This window comes from Bos indicus x Bos taurus, chromosome 11 (assembly GCF_003369695.1).
Source record: "Bos indicus x Bos taurus breed Angus x Brahman F1 hybrid chromosome 11, Bos_hybrid_MaternalHap_v2.0, whole genome shotgun sequence".
NCBI classification, from domain to species: domain Eukaryota; kingdom Metazoa; phylum Chordata; class Mammalia; order Artiodactyla; family Bovidae; genus Bos; species Bos indicus x Bos taurus.
Window position 1 is genome coordinate 45,904,639 of NC_040086.1, and position 18,801 is coordinate 45,923,439.

Below are 18,801 nucleotides of genomic sequence, written 5' to 3' on the forward strand. Positions count from 1 at the left end.
TTTTATATGTAGGAGTTCAGTTCAGTTCAGTCGCTCAGTCATGTCCAACTCTTTGCGACCCCATGAATCGCAGCACACCAGGCCTCCCTGTTCATCACCAACTCCCGGAGTTTACTCAAACTCATATGCATTGAGTCGGTGATGCCATCCAGCCATCTCATCCTCTGTCATCCCCTTCTCCTGCCCCCAATCCCTCCCAGCATCAGGGTCTTTTCCAATGAGTCAACTCTTCGCATGAAGTGGCCAAAGTATTGGAGTTTCAGCTTTAGCATCAGTCCTTCCAATGAACACCCAGGACTGATCTCCTTTAGAATGGACCAGATGCCATGATCTTAGTTTTCTGAATGTTTAGCTTTAAGCCAACTTTTTCACTCTCCTCTTTCACTTTCATCTAGAGGCTCTTTAGTTCCTCTTCACTTTCTGCCATAAGGGTGGTGTCATCTGCATATCTGAGGTTATTGATATTTCTCCCGGCAGTCTTCATTCCAGCTTGTGCTTCTTCCAATATGTAGGAGTATGTACAGGTAAATCCCAATCTCCCAGTTTATCCCCCTCCCCTTTCACCCCTGGTAACCATAAGATTGTTTTCTACATCTGTGACTCTATTTCTGTTTTGCAAATAAGTTCATTTGCACCTTTTTTTTTTTTAATTTCACGTATTAGTGGTATCCTATGATATTTGTCTTTTTCTGTCTGACTTCACTCAGTATGATTATCTCTCAGTTGATGGACACTTTGAATGTATCCAGTGTTTTCTATTACAGTGCTGCAAGAATGTTCTATTACATTTGTCTTCATGCCGTAACCTTACTGATGTTTCTGTAAAATATAGTGTTTCCAGTGGGTTTATTGGTTATAAGCAACACACAACCTTTATCGTGACACCAGTGACCAAGAGTAGTGGCCTGTATTCAGAGCGCTCAGATTTTGAATATCCATCAAAATGAAATTTCATGGTTGTAGCCTGCCATGATGGTGTTTACAATCCTACGTAAATAGAGAGTGGGATTGGATAATGCAGGTGCTTTTGTAGGGAGACAGAAGAGTGAGAGATGGAAGGAGGGAAGGGATGGAGAAGAAAAGTGAGCTGGCCAATAGCAGCCTCCTGTCGGCTTTTTCCTGCTGTCAGCATTTCCCTTCTGGCTTTGCGGAGAGTTTTCTTTTTCCTCTTGGGATGAACCGGACTGATCTGGCTTTGCTTTTGCCCTGTTAGGTGAAGGCATCCTCATCTCCTCAGACGCTACAGAACTGTTGGATTTCATAGACAACCAAGGCCAGGTGCACGTGATCCAGAAATACCTGGAGCGCCCGCTGCTCCTGGAGCCTGGTCATCGCAAGTTTGACATCCGGTAACGCATCCACGTCTGGAGTTTTTGTTTTTCGAATCTGGGAAAAATGCAATCGTGTGTGGTGAGCAGTGTGATCTGGAGTGTGAGAAAGTATTGGACTGCATTCAGTGTCACCCAAGTTGGGCTTCCCTGGTGGCTCAGACAGTAAAGAATCTTCCTGCAGTGCATTGATCCCTGGGTGGGGAAGATCCCCTGGAGAAGGGAATGGCAACCCACTCCAGTATTCTGCCTGGAGAATCCCATGGACAGAGGAGTTTGGCAGGCTACAGTCCATGGGGTCGCACAGAGTTGGATACGACTGAGTGACTAGCACTTTCAAGTTGAGTGGCTGAATGGGACTCAGTTTCTATACTTCATTTTCTGTTTTTCTTTCACTCTTTCTCTTGTCTCTCTATAAAATGTTACTAAGATGATGAATTTCCTCTCTCTCTTTTTCTTTTAGTATTCTCTCTTCTAAAAACTATCTATTTATGGCTGCACTGGGTCTTTGTTGCTGCACACATCCTTTCTCTAGTTGTCTCGAGTTGTGGTGCGCAGGCTTCTCACTGCAGTGGCCTCTCTTGTGGAGCACAAGAGGCTCTAGTTGTAGGGCTTTTGGGCGTCAGTAGTTGTGGCACATGGGCTTAGTTGCCCCATGGCATGTGAGATCTTCCCAGACCAGGGATTGAACCCATGTTCCTGCGTTGGTGGGATTCTAAACCACTGGTCCACCAGGGAAGTCCCTTTAATATTCTTTTTACTGGAGATGACTAGTGGATCCAAAAGGAAGGGCATCAGTGTGTGGGGCTTGCTTATGAAAGAAGCAAAGAGATATACACGGAACACATAGTCAGACACAGCAGATCACATGACCCTGCTAAAGGCTGTGTCCTCCCTCTGTTAACACACCTTAGGGTTTTGGACTTTATGTTTCCAAGAAAGGACATGGCAAGGAGAAAGAGGTTGTGGGTGCTTTCAAAAGCTGAATGGCCCTGGCCCCAGCTTGCTCTGGGCCTTGCTGTCATCACCCAACCAGGACTCTCTCACCTTCATGCCTTCACTTTGCTTACTGCTTCTTAAACACCAGCCTGATCAGACCAGCTTCAGTGGGAACAGTCTTCTTAAGATTACTAAACGAGCAAACTTGGCAACTGGGGGTTTCATATTAACTGCAAAAACCAGCCCGCTCAGATCTCTTCAAAATACTTTATCTTTTGAATGGACCAAAGTCTCCTTGTCAGTTATGGTGAAATGTTTTCTTTGCCTCATCACGTGATAATTCGCTCTTTTGGCTAATTGTCATGGCTTGCCTCATATAATTTTATTTATTTATTTTAATGTTTGTTTATTTATTTTTGGATGCACTGGGTCTTCCTTGCAGTGCATGGGCTTCTCTCTAGTTGTGGTGTGCAGGCTCAGTTGCCCCACGGCATGTGAGATCTTAGCTCTCCGACCAGGGATCAAACCTGCGTCCCCTGCATTGCAAGGCGGCTTCTTAACCACTGGATCACCAGGGAAGTTTGTAACCTCGTATAATTTTAGAAACTACCTCCTTCCTCTGTTTCCTCCCAGAATAGTCAAGGTGTGGGGATGATAAATAGAACATGGAGAAGCTTTGGATAACTTGAATAAAATAGTGTTTTTTTTTGACTTTGCAGAAGCTGGGTCTTGGTGGATCATCAGTTTAATATCTACCTCTATAGAGAGGGTGTCCTTCGGACTGCTTCAGAACCATATCATATGGATAATTTCCAAGATAAAACCTGCCACTTGACCAATCACTGCATTCAGAAGGAGTACTCAAAGAACTATGGGAAGTATGAAGAAGGGAACGAAATGTTCTTTGAGGCGTTCAATCAGTACCTAACAAGTGCTTTGAACATCACCCTGGAAAGTAGTATCTTACTACAAATCAAACATATAATCAGGTAACTAATCCTTTCTCTTTTGGTTAAATATGTCTTGAAGGAGCTTTGGGAGTTTGTGCCTTTCAAGGAATTGTTCCATTTCAGTTGTCTAATTTAAGGACGAAAGTTATTTGTTATATCCCTTTATTATCCTTTTAATATCTATATGATCTGTGGTGATGAAGCTTTTTAAAATCCTTATGCTTAATCCTTCGATTACCTTATGTTGGTAATTTATATCTTCTCTCTTGCACTTGGGCAGATTGGGTAGAGGCTTATCAGTTTTATTAATCTCTTCTAAAAGTCAGCATTTGGCTTTAAGATTTTCTCTGTCGTTTTTGTTTTCAATTTCTTCATGTTCTTTGTTATTTTTATTCTTCTGCTTTTGAGGGGTTTGCTTTTCTCTTCTTTTTCTAGTTTCCTTAAAGTATAAGGTCAGATCACTGATTTGAGATACTTCATTTTTTAAAAAATATAAGCAGTTAATGCCATCAGCTTTCCTATAAGAGCTCGTTAGCTGCATCCCACAGATTTTGCCATCATGTTTTTGTTTTCATTTTATTAAAATGCCTTCTAGTTTCCCTTGTGACTTCATCTTTGACTTGTGTGTTATTTAGCAATTTTTGCTGAATTCCCAAATATTTGGGATTCTCAAGGAATTTTCATTTCATTATGGTCAGAGAACATACTCTGTATGGTTTTAAATTTGTTAAAGTTTGTTTCATGGTCCAGGATATGGTCTATCTTTACTTATTTAAAATTTTTTCTTAATATGGTCCATCTTAGTGAATGTTCCACATGTACTAAAAATAATGTTTATCCTGCTGTAGTTGAGTAGGGTGTTGTATAAATGCCCATTAGGGGAAGGCAGTTGGTAGGGTCATTCAAGTCTTTTGTATTCTTGCTGATTTTCTGTTCTACTTGTTCTGTCCATTATTGAGAGGTAAAACTTTGGAAGTCTCCAAGTATAATTATGGACCTGTCTATGTCTCCTTTTAGTTTTATTTGTTTTTTGCTTTGTATATTTTGAAGATCTGTTGTCAGGTGCATATACATTTAGAATTGTTATTTCTTTGGGAAGAATTGACCTCTTTATCATTATGTAGTTCCTGTCTTTATCTCTGGTAATATTTCTTATTTTGAAGTCTATTTTGTCTGATATTAATATAGTCACTCCAGCTTTTGATTAATAATTTGTATCTTTTCATCCCTTTACTCTTCCTCTCTATTGTATAATTAAAATGGGCTTCTGATAGACATGTCATTGGATTTTGTTTTGTTTTGCTTTTAATCCAGTGAATCATCCGTTTTTCAATCGTTGTGTTTATACCATTCAAATTTTAAGTAACTACTGGCTTGATGCAATTTACATCTACCATGTTATCATTCATTGTCCATTTGTCCCCTCTTTTTTGTTTTTTTTTCATTTCCTTGTTTCTTGCCTTCTTCTGAATTGTTTGAACTTTTTTAGAGTTCCCTTGAGTATCTGGCTGTATCTCTTTGTATCTTTGTTTGTTTGTTTTAATGGTTAACATCCAGGGGTTATGATGTACATAAACCTAATATGTAACAGATTATCTTGTTGGATTAAAAAAAGACCAAACTGTATCCTGTTTACAAGAAACCCACTTTAAATACAAAAGAGGGAAATACTCTTTTACCTTTACCCAGATATTTGCTGTTTCCTTTGCTCTTGCTTCAGCCCTAAAATTCCAAGTTTCATGTCCCTTCAGACTTCAGCATTTCTTTTAGAGCAGTTCTGCTAGTCATAAGTCCTCTTGCTTTTCCATCATCTTAGAATGTCTTGGTTTATCCTTATTCCTGAAGGATTTTATCACTAGAGTTACCCAAATATAATGTCAAGCAAAAAATTATGAACTGGCCCTGTTCATATAAATTGAAAAACAAGCAAAGCTAAGTAATACACATATGGTACATGTGTACACAAAATGTACATATATGGTAAAAATCTAGTGAATTTTAAATTATGCATACATTCATCTAGTCATAATGCAAGTCAGGATATAAAACATTTAAGGCATCCTAAAAGATACCCTTGAACTCCCTCAAAATATATACTCTCTGCCAGAGATAGCCACTCTCTGACTTTTATCACCATAGATACCTGTTGCTTGTTCTTAAACTTTATATAAGTGGAATTATACTGTAATTCTTGCTTTGTGTTCCGATTTTTTCAATATTGTTTCTGTGTCATATTCCATTGTGTGAATGCTCCATGGTTTATCCTTTCTGGATTTGATGGACCTCTGGGTTTTCTCTCATATTTTAGACCTGTAATCTCTCTGAATTGTTTTATGTTAAGTGTCGTGTTTTTCTAGAAATATATCCTGTTGACCCAGGCTCACCTGTACATATGACTGTCCCTTCCGGAGCACGTTTTGGTGTCCCTTTCTGTTATAAATCAGGTGGCCATCTATGCGAGAATCTATTCCTGGGATCTCTATTCTGTTCTGTGGTCTGTTTTATCCGCCCTGTTGCTGCCACCCTGTCATGATGACTGAACCTTTTTCCTTAATGTGTTCTTACACTGGGCTTCCCTGATGGCTCAGTGGTAAAGAATCTGCCTGCCAACGCAGGGGATGCATGGGGTTTAATCCCTGGGTTGGGAATATCCCCTGGAGAAGAAAATGGCAACCCACTCCATTGTTCTTACCTGGAGAATCCCCATGGACAGAGGAACCTGGCGGGCTACAGTCCATGGGGTCACAAAGAGTCAGACACAACTGAGCAACTAAACAATAAAAATAACAATAATAATTCTTACATAGAGTCCAGCAGAATAATTACAAGGCTGAGAGTTCCATTTCTTCAGGGATTATATGTGCTTAGAATTCTGACACCAGATAAATCAAATATACTGAAGAAAGAATTCCTATTTTAGGCAAAAGATGTATTTGATGTTTGCTATCCCCCTCCTTCCCATTGTTCTGTGCCACTCAGACAGTGCTCCTACTCAAGTGCTATAAATGCTCCTCCTGGATCTCATGTTCTTTTTTTTCTCCCCCAGCTAACATCCCCCAGACTTCCTACTCCAGCTAAAAAAAAAATTAGAAACACTATATTTTAAAAAAATTCTTCTAAAGTGATTTATTAACTTGAACTTCCAACAAATAAAAAATATTTTGTTTTGATTTGGTTCTGACTTCTGATTTTTCCTATAAGTGCTGGAGTGTAATGTTTCTTTCACTTTTTATCCTTTATCCTTTAGTATTGTTTTTTTATTTAAGAAAAATTTTTAAATGTAATAAACTTTTTATCATGAGAACCCATTAAATTTTAAATTTTTTCTTAATTATAATATTGTAAAGGGCATTTTAATTACAGAAGTCAAGAGTATTCTCTCATAGAGATGAAATACAGAAAATGCAGAATACAGAAGCCCCAGTTCTTCTTTAAAGTCATAAGCCAAAACCTACTTATAAGACACATCTTTTTCCTTCTATATATACAGCTGAGCAGAAGGACAGCTGTCTCTGATATCCTTAGAGTCATCCTGACATACTGTGTTTACTAAGATAAATATTTTGCCCCAACATCCAGTTGAGGGAAAAACCAGGGAAGAGTTTTATAAAATAGAAATGGCATAGACTTTCTGGGATGTACTGGATAAGATGTACTGGATGTACTGGATAAGAGTTCTTTTTCATTCATAAGTAATAGATTCATGACTATCCAAAATTAATGATAAATTAATAAAATATACTTGTTCACTAGTAACAACATTCATTAGATGCCTCCCAGCTTCCAGGAGCTATGACAAGTTCCTTAGGTAATTATATCATTGAACCATCTCAGCACTGGGAATATGTGTTATTTTTACCCCAGTTTCACAGACAGTGACGTCAACACTTGGTTTAAAGAGGTTAAAAAATTTGTCTGAGATTTTGGCTTCGGCAGCATGACCTCAGGCTTCATGTACTGTTTCATCATGGTTTCTAAGATTCACTTTCAACTTTTCCTTGTCACTAAAATCTTCTAATTTTTGCAAACAGTCGTTGATCCTAATAACAGTCCCATATTTCAATATCTTGTTTCAGCATATAAGGCTTTTAACTAAAAGCAGCAAACTGGAGCTTGTGAAAGAAATGAATGAGATCAGCCTTCTCCTTGCAAATTCTGTGTCACAAAATGGTGGGCCATTTTTTTTAATATGGCAAATATATATAGAAGTGTTTTGTTTATTATCAGCAAATGTGGTAGCAGCCCACCTGTTGGGGGAATCCACATTTAAAGCGTGATGACTCAGCGCTTGCTGGGAAAGCAGCCACTACTTGTCAGAATAAGGGTGATGGCAAAGTTTTCTAACAAGTTGCATCGCCTTGAATAATCTATTGGTAATACATTTAAAAGAGAGAATTAAGCCAAAGCCAGTTTTCATCGGCACATTGGATGTAAAATCATCCAAGCACCGCTCCCCTGGTCTTGCCGCCCAGACCACCCCATCCTCAGCAAGCTCTTCCCTGTGCCCCGCAGGAGCTGCCTCATGAGCGTGGAGCCCGCCATCAGCACCAAGCACCTCCCTTACCAGAGCTTTCAGCTCTTCGGCTTTGACTTCATGGTGGACGAGGAGCTGAAGGTCTGGCTTATCGAAGTCAACGGCGCCCCTGCTTGCGCTCAGTAAGTCTGAACACCACTGGGGGGTTTTTTGTGTGTGCGTGTTTTTATTGGGGTATAGTTACTTTACAATGTTGTGTTAGTTTCTGCTGTACAACGAAGTGAATCAGCTACATGTATAATATATCCCCGCCCTCTTGAACCTCCCTCCTACCCCCTCATCCCACCCCTCTAGGTCATCACAGAGCACCCAGCTGAGCTCACTGTGCTATATAGCAGCTTCCTGCTAGCTAGCTGTTTTACACTTGATAGTGTATATGTGTATCAGTGCTAATCTTCCCGTGTGTCTCACCCTCCCCTTCCCTCATGTGTCCACAGGTTCATTCTCTACATCTGCATTTGTCCTACCCTACAAATAGATTCGTCTGTTCCACTTTTCTAGATTCCACATATATGCATTAATGTGTGGTATTTGTTTTTCTCTTTCTGACTTCACTCTGTATGACAGACTCTAGGTCCATCCATGTCTCTACAAGTGACCCAATTTCATTCCTTTTTATGGCTGAGTAATACAGTCCACTGTATATATGCCACACCTTCTTTATCCATTTATCTGTCGATAGACATCTAGGTTGCTTCCATGTCCTGGCTATTGTAAATAGTGGTGCAGTGAACACTGGGATGCCTGTGTCTTTTTGAATGAGGTATCACCTCACACGGGTTAGAATGGCCATCATCAAAAAGTGTATAAACAATAAGTGCTGGAGAGGGTGTGGAGGAAAGGGAATCCTGTAGCACTGTTGTTTGGAATGTAAATTACTGCAGCCAGCATGGAGAACAGTATGAAGGTTCCTTAAAAAACTAAAAATGCAACTACCCCCACTGGATTTTAACAAGTGGAAATTTGGTTCCACGGGTGGGGTAGTCTGTCTTGACGCAGTGTGAGCTCCCATTTCAGGGGTGTCCAAGAATATGCATGTGTGCTTGATAAGTCCTTCAGCATGTCCAACAGCCCACTAGGTTCCTCTGCCCATGGGATTCTCCAGGGGATCTTCCCAGACCAGGAATCGAACCCATGTCTCTTGGGTCTCCTGCATTGGCAGGTGGGTTCTTTACCACTAGCACCCACCTGGGAAGCCCATTACTGGGTGTTCTCGCGTAGACCCTTTGAATGATGTCAAGGAGGATGTTCCAGTGATGGTAGTGCTTTGGTTGGACCCTGGCCAGCAGGGGGCCTTGTTGAGTCATTCCCTTTTCCATCTCCTTCCCATATGAGCTGAGCATTTAGCCTGTGCTGAGGTGGGTGGGGGATGCGGTCAAAATTCCAAACAAAGCCAGTAGTAGCAGCCGAGACCCTCTTGTGTGGCAAGGTGATGGGTCAGCAGGTCCCGTGAGCTGGGGAGATAGTGATGAGCAAGCATTTCAGGGGCTCCCTGGACAGGAGGTGGTCTGAGAAGGTGCCATGGACATGGTGGAGCTGAAGCTGGGTTGGAAAAGGAGAGAGTCACCTGTGCCAAGGGGAAAGGGACCCAGCCTCCAGCCGCACCTTGCTCTGGGCCAGGCTCTAGGGGAGATGTGCAAATGAACAGACCCTGCCCTCAGGGAGCTTCCAGTCCTCCTGGGAGGAGTCTGGCTGCAGCATGGTGTGAGTGTTGTGGGGTAAGAAAAGGTGAGGGTATAGGTGAGTTGGGGTCTACCTATGGGAAACCTTCCATGTAAAGGAGTCATTCGCACTTCATCCTCAAAGGTTGCAGCTTCATCCGTGCCGGCAGCTAACGGTACTTGTTAGGTCCCTGTCACCTGCCAGGCCCCAGACTGGGCTCTGGGTCTCAGCCTTTGTACCAAGAGACCTAGGCCCCACCCTTTGTAGAGGGGGACTGGGAAGGATCAAGGACAAGACAAATATAGATGACAGACTGGACACACGCTATCATAGAGTGAAAGATGTTAGAAGATAATAATATTGAGCACAAGATCCCCTTGGGAGGTGATGCTTGGGACTGAGATCTGGAGGAGGAGGAGAGTGAAGGGGGCTGGGGTGGAGGGGTATGGAACGTTTCACATTCCCCCTTCATCACATCCTTAGGGGTGCCCGCCTTCTCCGTCCTTCCTGTCAGCAGTACGTCCCTCCTTGTGCTCTGATGCAGTTCCCTCCCTCCAGGCAGGAGGGCAGGATGAGGATGCTGTGCTCAGCTACCTCTTTGCTGAATACTTCCCACCAGCATGTGGTACCCAGCAGATTTCCCCAGTGATTACAAAGAGCCCTCTTGGACTTCCCTGGTGGTCCAGTGGTTAAGACTCCATGCCTCTTATACAGAGGGCACAGGCTCAGTCCCTAGCCAGGGAACTAAGATCCCACACACCCACTGTGCAGTGAGGCCAAAAGGAAAAAAAAAGGCCCTCCTCTGATGCCCTGTCCTGCTCCCCTGACCACTCCCTCCCTGCCCCCTTCACAGCCACACTTGCTTTTTTTTTCGGCCACTCTGCATGGCGTGTAGGATCTTATTAGTTTCCCAACTCAGGATCGAACCTGCACCCCTTGCAATGGAAGCACAGTCTTAAACCCTGGACCACCAGAGAAATGCCCACAGCCACACATCTGGAGAAGCCACATCTGCACACACTATCTCCTCTTCCTCAGTCCCCATCCACACTGTGGTCCGCTCCAGGCTGACTTCCATCCACCCTCACAGAAACTGCTCTTTCCAGGTCTCCAGCCAAGTCCATCTTGCACTCCTGGATTTTAAAGCCAGCCAATTACATTGTATCCCTGAGTCCCAGGCCAGTGTCTGCACCTGTCTTCCTGGCATCCTGCGAGGAGCTATGTGGATGTCCATTGGGCGTCCCAAACCAGAGCTGCCCATCTCAGTGAATGTCCAACTCCCCTCTTTTGGGATCCTGAGCCAGAAACCCAACTAAGACCCAGCCTCCCCCTTTCCAGGACCCCCAAGGTTCTGTCCATCAGGCCTGGTCAATTCTGCCTCCAGCTTTGGCTCAAGGGTTGACCTCTAGTCTCTGGACAGGAAAAGGTGGATCTGCCTCTTTTATTCATGTAAGGATTGAAGGCTAGAGAGGGCAGAGAAACAGCAATTTCTCAGTTCACTTGGAGTGATGAGTAATATCCTTGACCTCTTTTTCCATCAGTGGCATCCACACACTGGCGAAGGCTCACTTGCTTGCTGAGATGCTCTGCAGGATCTGGTCATGCTGGAGCCTGACAGAGGCCTCTAGTGATAAGCCACTGGGCATCAGGGTTCGCTGTCTTCTCTGACTCCATCTCACTAGCGCCTCCAAGCTACTTCCCATCTGCTGGATCCCCTTTGCTCAGAGTCCTGATGAGAGCAGTGGAGTCTAACAGAAGAGTGGGGTTTTGAGAAACATGTAAAAATGAGCATCCTTAAAGAGTCCACTGGAGGAGTGAGCCAGACACTGCCCAGTTAATTATTGTATGAATTATTTTGAGTTACAGTTGCTGTCATAGAAAAGAAACAGATTCTATCTTCTAGAAGAACTGAAGTGAAAGTGTTAGTTACTCAGTCGTATCCGACTCTGCAACCCCATGTACTGTAGCTCTCCAGGCTCCTCTGTCCATGGGATTCTCCAGGGAAGAATACTAGAGTGGGTAGCCAACCACTTCTCCAGGGGACCTTCCTGGCCCAGCAATCGAACCCAGGTCTTCTGCATTGCAGGTGGATTCTATACCACCGAGCCACACGGGAAGCTCTTCTATCTTTTAGGTGTATAATTTTGAGTAGGGAGAGCTCTTGGAATGGGGGGCTTACTATGAGGTGGCTTGGAAAGCCCCAAGGGACCGAGGCCACACCATGAGGTGTATGGGTTCTGTTCTTATGCTGAAGGAAGTAAACTTTTTTTTTAATACAACAATGATATATGATTTTTCCTGATTTTTTATTTTGGCGGGGGGGCGGGGGGGGGGGCGCGGGGCGCAGAATCTTAGTTCCCCGACCATGGATCAAACCTGTGCCCTCTGCATTGGAAGGCAAAGTCTTAACCACTGGACCACCAGGGAAGTCCTTGAAGGAAATAAACTTTCAAATGCCTTTATCCTTGCTTCCTAAAGGACAAATGGGGAAGACAGTTGATAGAGATGATGATACAATGGCGTAGTCAAAGGAAAGTCTTTATTCAGGAAGCTCGGTTTCCATTGTTGTGCAGGTGTTAAAACAGGACTTACTTGTCTTGCTGTATGAACACAGCAGGATGTTCAAAAACCCACACTTGCTTGTATATTGGGCACCTCCTATGCCAGAAATACCGAAGTCGTTAGTTGACTTGACGAGGTTGAAGCTGTGTCCTCTCCCCCAGCCCCCAGCATCCCCTTCAGAAAATCTTTCCCAAGGTGGCTAATGACACGCTTCATGGAACACCAAACACTGTCTGTTTCAATGGTTTTGGCTCTTGGTGACTTGCCAAGACCCAAGACTACTAAGACCCAAGCTACCATCCCTCCCGTGCAGGCCTCCTGATCATTGTCCCTTCAGAAGGGGAAGGTTGAGTGGTGTAGCCTTGACCATGGGGCTTGATCCATGTAGACAGAAGAAGCAGGGGCTGGGGGATGGGGGGAGGGGAGGTGGGAAAGAGCAGACATCTCACAGGAGAAACGAAGGTCAGCCGGCAGTTAGGGCTTACCAAGACAGACAACAGAAGCATGGCTTTGCACGAGCTCTTTTCCCAGAGGGCCTTACAAAAGGTTAGGACATAGCAATTCCAGCCTCAAGGGCAGTAGAAGGGGATGAGGGGTGGGAGAAAGTTTCTATGATGAGGATAATAGCAGAGATTTGCCACTGGATCAGGAGGGACCAGAATTTGGTTGTGAAGATTTCCCACCTGGTGGAGATTGGGAGATAGCATCTTCAGGAAGTCAGGACAGTGAAGACCTCTGTTCCTCCAGGTTGGGCTGGCCTAGACTCGTGTCACCTGTATCCCAGCAGTCCTGAGCAAGTTAGGCACATAGCAAATAGGCACATCTGGCCCAGAGCATCGTCTCAGATGTGGGTTTTCTCTTTGAACCATATGTCTCTGGTTTTTCCCTGTGTTGACATGAGTTTGTGCTAAGTTGCTTCAGTCATGTCCAACTCTTTGCAACCCCATGGACTGTAGCCCAACAGGCTCCTCTGTCCATGGGGTTCTCCAGGCAAAAATACTGGAGTGGGTTGCCATGTCCTCCTCCAGGAGATCTTCCTGACCCAGGGATCAAACCTGAATCTCTTATATCTCCTACATTGGCAGGTAGGTTCTTTACCACTAGCACCACCTGGGAAGCCCTCCCTGTGTTGGAGCCAGTCCCAAAAGAGCTTGCCTCATACACTCTATGTGAAGCAGACAAAAATCCTGTAGGGAACAAGAGGGTGCGGAATTTGAGGGCCTCCTTATAGCTCTGGATGGGAGGTTTTCCTCCTTGGCTTTGGTGGTTCCTTGGCCTCTGGCTGAAGTCCAGGTGCCAGCACGTGATGTCAGGCCCCACCTTGTCCCCTGCCTCACACTGCGATGGTCCCGTTTCCCAGGTTTCCTGAGTTCTGTCTCCTTGGTGGGTGCCCCTCCCTATATTTGCATGGCCCTTCCTCTCTCTCACCCTCCTCTCTCTTTCTCCCTCCCCTCCTTTGTCTCTGTATCTCACCCTCGTTCTTTTTTATTATCTTTAATTTTTATTGGAGTATAGTTGCTCTACAACAAAGTGAATCAGCTATACAACAAAGTGAATTAGCTATGGAAGTGTTTGTCACTTGGTCCTGTCCGACTCTTTGTGACCCCATGGACTGTCGTCCGTCAGGCTCCTTTGTCCATGGGATTCTTCAGGCAAGAATACTGGAGAGGGTAGCCATTCCCTTCTTCAGGGGAATCTTCCCAACCCAGGGATCAAACCTGAGTCTCCTGCATTGCAGGCAGATTCTTTACCATCTGAGCCACCAGGGAAGTCCACGAATCAACTATACTTATACATATATGCCCTCTTTTTTAGAGTTCCTTCCCATTTAGCTCACCACAGAGCATTGAGTAGAGTTCCTTGTGCTATGCAGTAAGTTCTCATTAGTTATCTATTTTATATTAATGCATAGTATATATCTATCAATCCCAGTCTCTCAGTTCATCCCACTATCCCTTCCCGCTTTGATGTCCATACATTTGTTTCTACATCTGTCTCTCTATTTCTGCTTTCCAAATGAGAGGACTAGACAAAGAAGGTGTGGTGTGTGTCTATAGTGGAATATTACTCAGCCCTAAAAAGGAACAGAATTTTATCATTTGTAGAGACATGGATGGAACTAGAGAATGTCATACAGAGTGAAGTCAGTCAGAAACAGACAGAAATATTGTATATTAACACATATTTGTGGCCTCTAGAAAAATGATACTGATGATCTTATCACTCTCATTCTCTGTGTCTGACTCCCCTCTCCTTCCTCCTCTTTTCTGCCCTGTCATCCATTCTCTGTCCGATGTCACTCATTCTCCAGGTCTCAGCTGAGCTATTACTCTGAGGAGTCTTCCTTAAAGGCCCCTCAACCACACCACGTGGGTGCTTTCCTTGGGGAGAGCCTGTGTCTGCATGTGTACCCCTCCACAGACAGGCAAGATGGCCCTGTTCTCTTTGGAACTGCCTGTCTTCCCTGCAGTTAGTTAGAGTAGATGTTGCCTTGTCTCTTCACCTGCAAGACCTTCCAGAAATATCCATTGAGTGGATGCTTTATCTTCATGCAGTAGTACTTCCTGCAGTATTTGTATGGACAGCTGACACGTGTCTTATAAATACCAGGTGGAATTTTGGGGCAGATTCTGGTAAAAGAGCTTCCCAGGTGGTGCAGTGGTAAAGAATCCAGCTGCCAATGCAGGAGACACCAGAGACTCGGGTTCAATCCCTGGGTCAGGAAGATCCCCTGGAGAATGAAATAGCAACCCACTCCAGTATTCTTGCCTGGGAAATCCCATGGACAGAGGAGCCTGGCTGGCTATAGTCCATGGAGTTGGAAGAGAATTGGATAGGACCTAGCAACTAAACAATCCTAATTTTTTTAAAAAACCACCTTTGATTTTCTCACCGGCACTTTGATATGCATCCTCAATAATAGATCTCCGAACCCATTTCAGGAAGCTTTATGCAGAGCTGTGCCAGGGCATCGTGGACATAGCCATTGCCAGCGTCTTCCCACCCCCGGACGCGGAACAGCAGCCCCCCCAGCCGGCCACCTTCATCAAGCTGTGACCCAGGGAGGTGCGCAGAGATGCCTCAGAAGAAGCACGCGGGGGGCCCTGCCCCAGGGGAAGGAGATGTGTCTGAATTGCTGTCAAGCCAAAAGGGAAGAAGAGAGGCAACTCGGAGAGATGTGCTGGGAGAAAACAAAGGAGCTTCCCCCAGGGGTGATTGGTTGCCCAGAGGTCCCCGGGTGGAGCTCTCAGCCCTGCTACGGAGATTTGAAAACTGCAGCACATTTCTCAGACGGGAGAGCCAGATATTCTTTTAAGGGGCAAAAACAGGGATGTACTTACTTTACGCTCTCATTCTTTGAAAAGATCTGAATTATATCCTAAGGCAGCGCTCTGAGCAGCAGCGCCTCTCCCGCCCAGGGGTGGCAGCCGTCGGACCTGGTTGGTGACTGTCCACTGCTGCGTTAGTGCCTTAGCTCTGTGCCCAGGTGCAGCCTCCGGTCTGGGGTGGGGACGGGATGTGAGACCACTCAGGAGGTGGGCGATGGGTCCCCCCAGCTCGTCCCAGTCACTCCCCCAACCGTCTGCTCACCATCTGTCCCTGGGGCCTGGCTGTGCGGGAGCCGCCTCGCCGCCAGGGGGCGTGCTCATCCCGATCCTGATGGTGTCTGGCCGGTCACCGGTCCGGGCTGGCGTGGACTGGACGCCGAACGCTGCTCTCAGTCTGCTCTCTGCATGTTTTAGAAACCAAGCAGCAAAGTTTGCTGTGAACCCATAAGCATTCAATAAGCATGAGAGAGGAAAAAACACGATGTCTTGCTTTACATAATAGCTGGGTGTGTGTGGGTGGTGGGGTGGGTCTTTGAAATATGACGATTATGGTGATTCTCAAATCTCCTTGTTTTAACCAGAATTCTACATGCCCTTTGGACAGGTTCCCTTTTGTTCATTTTTTGGAGGATTTAACTTTTGTTAGAATGCTCTCCAGGAGAGGAGAATTCCCCTCCCCCCACCCCACCCCAGGGGGCTCTTCCCCATTTTGTTTTTCTTGCTCCTTCAACACCTTTAGGAGTTGGAAGGTTAGGTTTTGTTCCAGGGAAGATTTTTCGTCTCCTTGTTCCTCTCAACGTCCGGGAGAGGCTGTGGATCAGTGTGTGTCTCACCCGAATGAGGGAATCTCTTGAAATGGAAAAGGTGTAGTTTCAGAGCGGCACATGGCACCCTGTCAATCAGCAAATGTTAGCAGTGTCCCCTTAGGTGTAGTTTCTACTACCCACGGCTTGGATGAATATTCTACAGACTTTCCGGGAGGCCATGTCGCTAGCAAGAAGGAGCCCCCACATGCCACTTGTGTCCAGTGTGAGCTGAGTGCACAGTGCATGGGGATCCCCGCAGACCCGCTGAACAGGCATGCACCCTCCACCCCAGGACTTTGGGCCGGGTTGGGGGATGGGGAAATGGGGGGTGGGGGAGATGCGGGTGCAAGCCTACTCTCTAGCACATGTGCCCTCCCTCATTCATCTCCACTTGTCATCAGAAAAGAGTTCTGCTGCCAGGGGAGACTTTTTTTACAAAGCAAAGAAAAAGCAACCTCAAATATGATGAGATGTGGGAGCTGATGGTAAAAAAAGGAATGATGGCAATGATTTCATGGATGCAGCAGTGGGTGTGGGATGTGAACGTACTGTGTCTCAGTGAAGTGGAGGAAGGCCCAGCCGGCTGGGCTCACCCTGCAGTTTGGAATTAAAAAATAAACATGCCAGTGGTTACCCAGAATATATAGATGATGAAGTTTGCATCCAGAGCAAAATAAAACAAGTGTTACTGGAATCCTAGAGGCCCAGAGCAGCTGATGGGTTAGTGTTTGGGGAGATTCTGAGTAGATTGTGGGCAGGTGCGCACCCATGGAGAAAGTGTAGGGTTCTGGGGCTTGGGAAGTCTGTGTGGGCCTGTGATGGGACAAGTAGGGAGGTTTTTGGGACTTCCCTGGCCGTTCAGTGGTTAAGACCCCACACTTGCACTAGAGGGGGCTCAGGTTCAATCCCTGGTTGGGGAACTAAGATCCTGCATGCTGCCCAGTGCAGCCAAAAAACAAGAGGAAAAAAAAAGCAGGGAGAATTCTGTAGTCCCGTCACAAGCAAATGCAGATTTGTAATGATCTTTTGGACCTAAATTACAGGGACATTTGGGAATTTTCCAGTGTCTCTTTCAGTGACAACTAAGAATCCAGGTGTTAGGAAGTCTGTGGATTTTGATGGATTTTCTAAGAAAACAGAATTGATAGCAATATATGTAAGGGAAGGCTTTAAAGAGGAAATTATGCTTCATTCCTCGTGTGGTTTCAAATAAGTATCTGTTTTGTGCATTTATGTCTGATCAGGGAGAGCAGCTGGCACAGAAACTCTTCCATACCCTTCAGTGATATCCGTGGCACAGATGGTCATGCCTCGCCCCCAGTCAGTCTTCATCTGTGTAGTCTGTGTTCATGTCGCCAGTTGCTAGGGAAGGAGGTGGTGGTGTTATTTGGGAGATGTTAATTTCAGTCTTGACTCATTGGCTGCGCATCATCAGAGAAACCCATGAACCTCTGTGCCTTAGTTTCTTATCTTGTGGAAGAACTTGTTGTCTGATCCAAGGACTACCTCAAGGGCATTCAGTGAGGACACATGAGATTAGGACAGCTGGAGAACCCTGAGAACCAAGGTTCTCGATGCCGATAATTTGCTGGAGTCACTGGGGAAGCTTTAAAGAATGTTGGTGTCCACACCTCCGTCCTCCCTGACCCCTGGCCTGTTAGGTTTGAACCTCAGGCGTCAGATGGATTGAGATGCCTCGAACCACTGCTGGAGAAGGAAGGACAGATAACATTATTACCTTGGAAGAATCCAATAAGGGTTAGAGATTTTTTGAAAATTCCTTTTGGAAGGCCAGGCATTTAAGGATGACCAGATGCTGACGTGATATACAGCGTATTCCATCCAAACAAGTTCTCTCTCTCCGCTCCCCGTCATAGCCTTTGGAAACTCAGCCGTGCTTTCATCTACTTAAATCTGCTTTCATCTACTTAGTGAAGCCTTGTTGTCAAATGTAACCAGACATGAATTTATAAATCTGCTAAATATGTGTTAGGGTTACAAATGAATTATTGAGAGGAAAGCCCCTTCTGTCTCACTGGACTCCTATAATGACTGTAAACTCTGTTTCCCCAGGACATGAAAGTGCCTCAGTGTCTGTCTGTTATAGTGGAGCAGGTGCTGGTGGACTTAACCAGCTAATGTGGTGTTTCATGAGCGCCTCAGGGTGATGGTCCCAGACTTGGGATGTCTGGTTGTGCTGGAAGCGGACGGACCCACAAGCTGTGGTAACCCTACAAAGGGTGTTTCCTTAAGTGGAGGTTGTGTCAAGCAGGGGTGCATCCAGCCTTGCCATGGGTCGTGGGAACTCTACCAGAGAAGACAAAGTGCTGGAGTGGGTCCCCACAGCACTAGTGGGTGCCGTGGAGAAAACTGTCTCTGCTCCTGGACACAGAATCTGTACCTAAGAGGAAATGACTTCTGAAACAAGGCAATTCTATGAATGTTTGAATGCCTGGAGCATTAAAGGAATCGTATTCAAGTGTTTTTGTCCCCTTTGGTTCTCTCATCTTACTGTGGGTGTTGACTGTCCTCCGATATGCCTGGTTATTGGAATTCGTGATTCTGTTAAACTAGAGGCAGGCAGACTTTTTCTATAAAGGGCTGCTGCTGCTAAGTTGCTTCAGTCATGTCCGACTCTGTGCGACCCCATAGACGGCAGCCCATCAGGCTCCCCCGTCCCTGGGATTCTCC

General features: G+C 45.2%; 1 protein-coding gene across 1 annotated transcript in view; it reads left to right on the forward strand.

The window, feature by feature from the left end:
- The window catches only part of TTL (tubulin tyrosine ligase), a 35,710-nt gene extending 17,120 nt beyond the window's left edge, over nt 1-18,590 (forward strand). The window contains exons 4-7 of the mRNA XM_027555450.1: nt 1,214-1,349; nt 2,987-3,256; nt 7,730-7,873; nt 14,918-18,590. Of these exons, the coding sequence (XP_027411251.1) occupies nt 1,214-1,349; nt 2,987-3,256; nt 7,730-7,873; nt 14,918-15,032 (665 nt within the window). The 3' untranslated portion in view covers nt 15,033-18,590. The remainder of the gene's footprint in view (nt 1-1,213; nt 1,350-2,986; nt 3,257-7,729; nt 7,874-14,917) is intronic.
- Nucleotides 18,591-18,801: the final 211 nt, after the last annotated feature.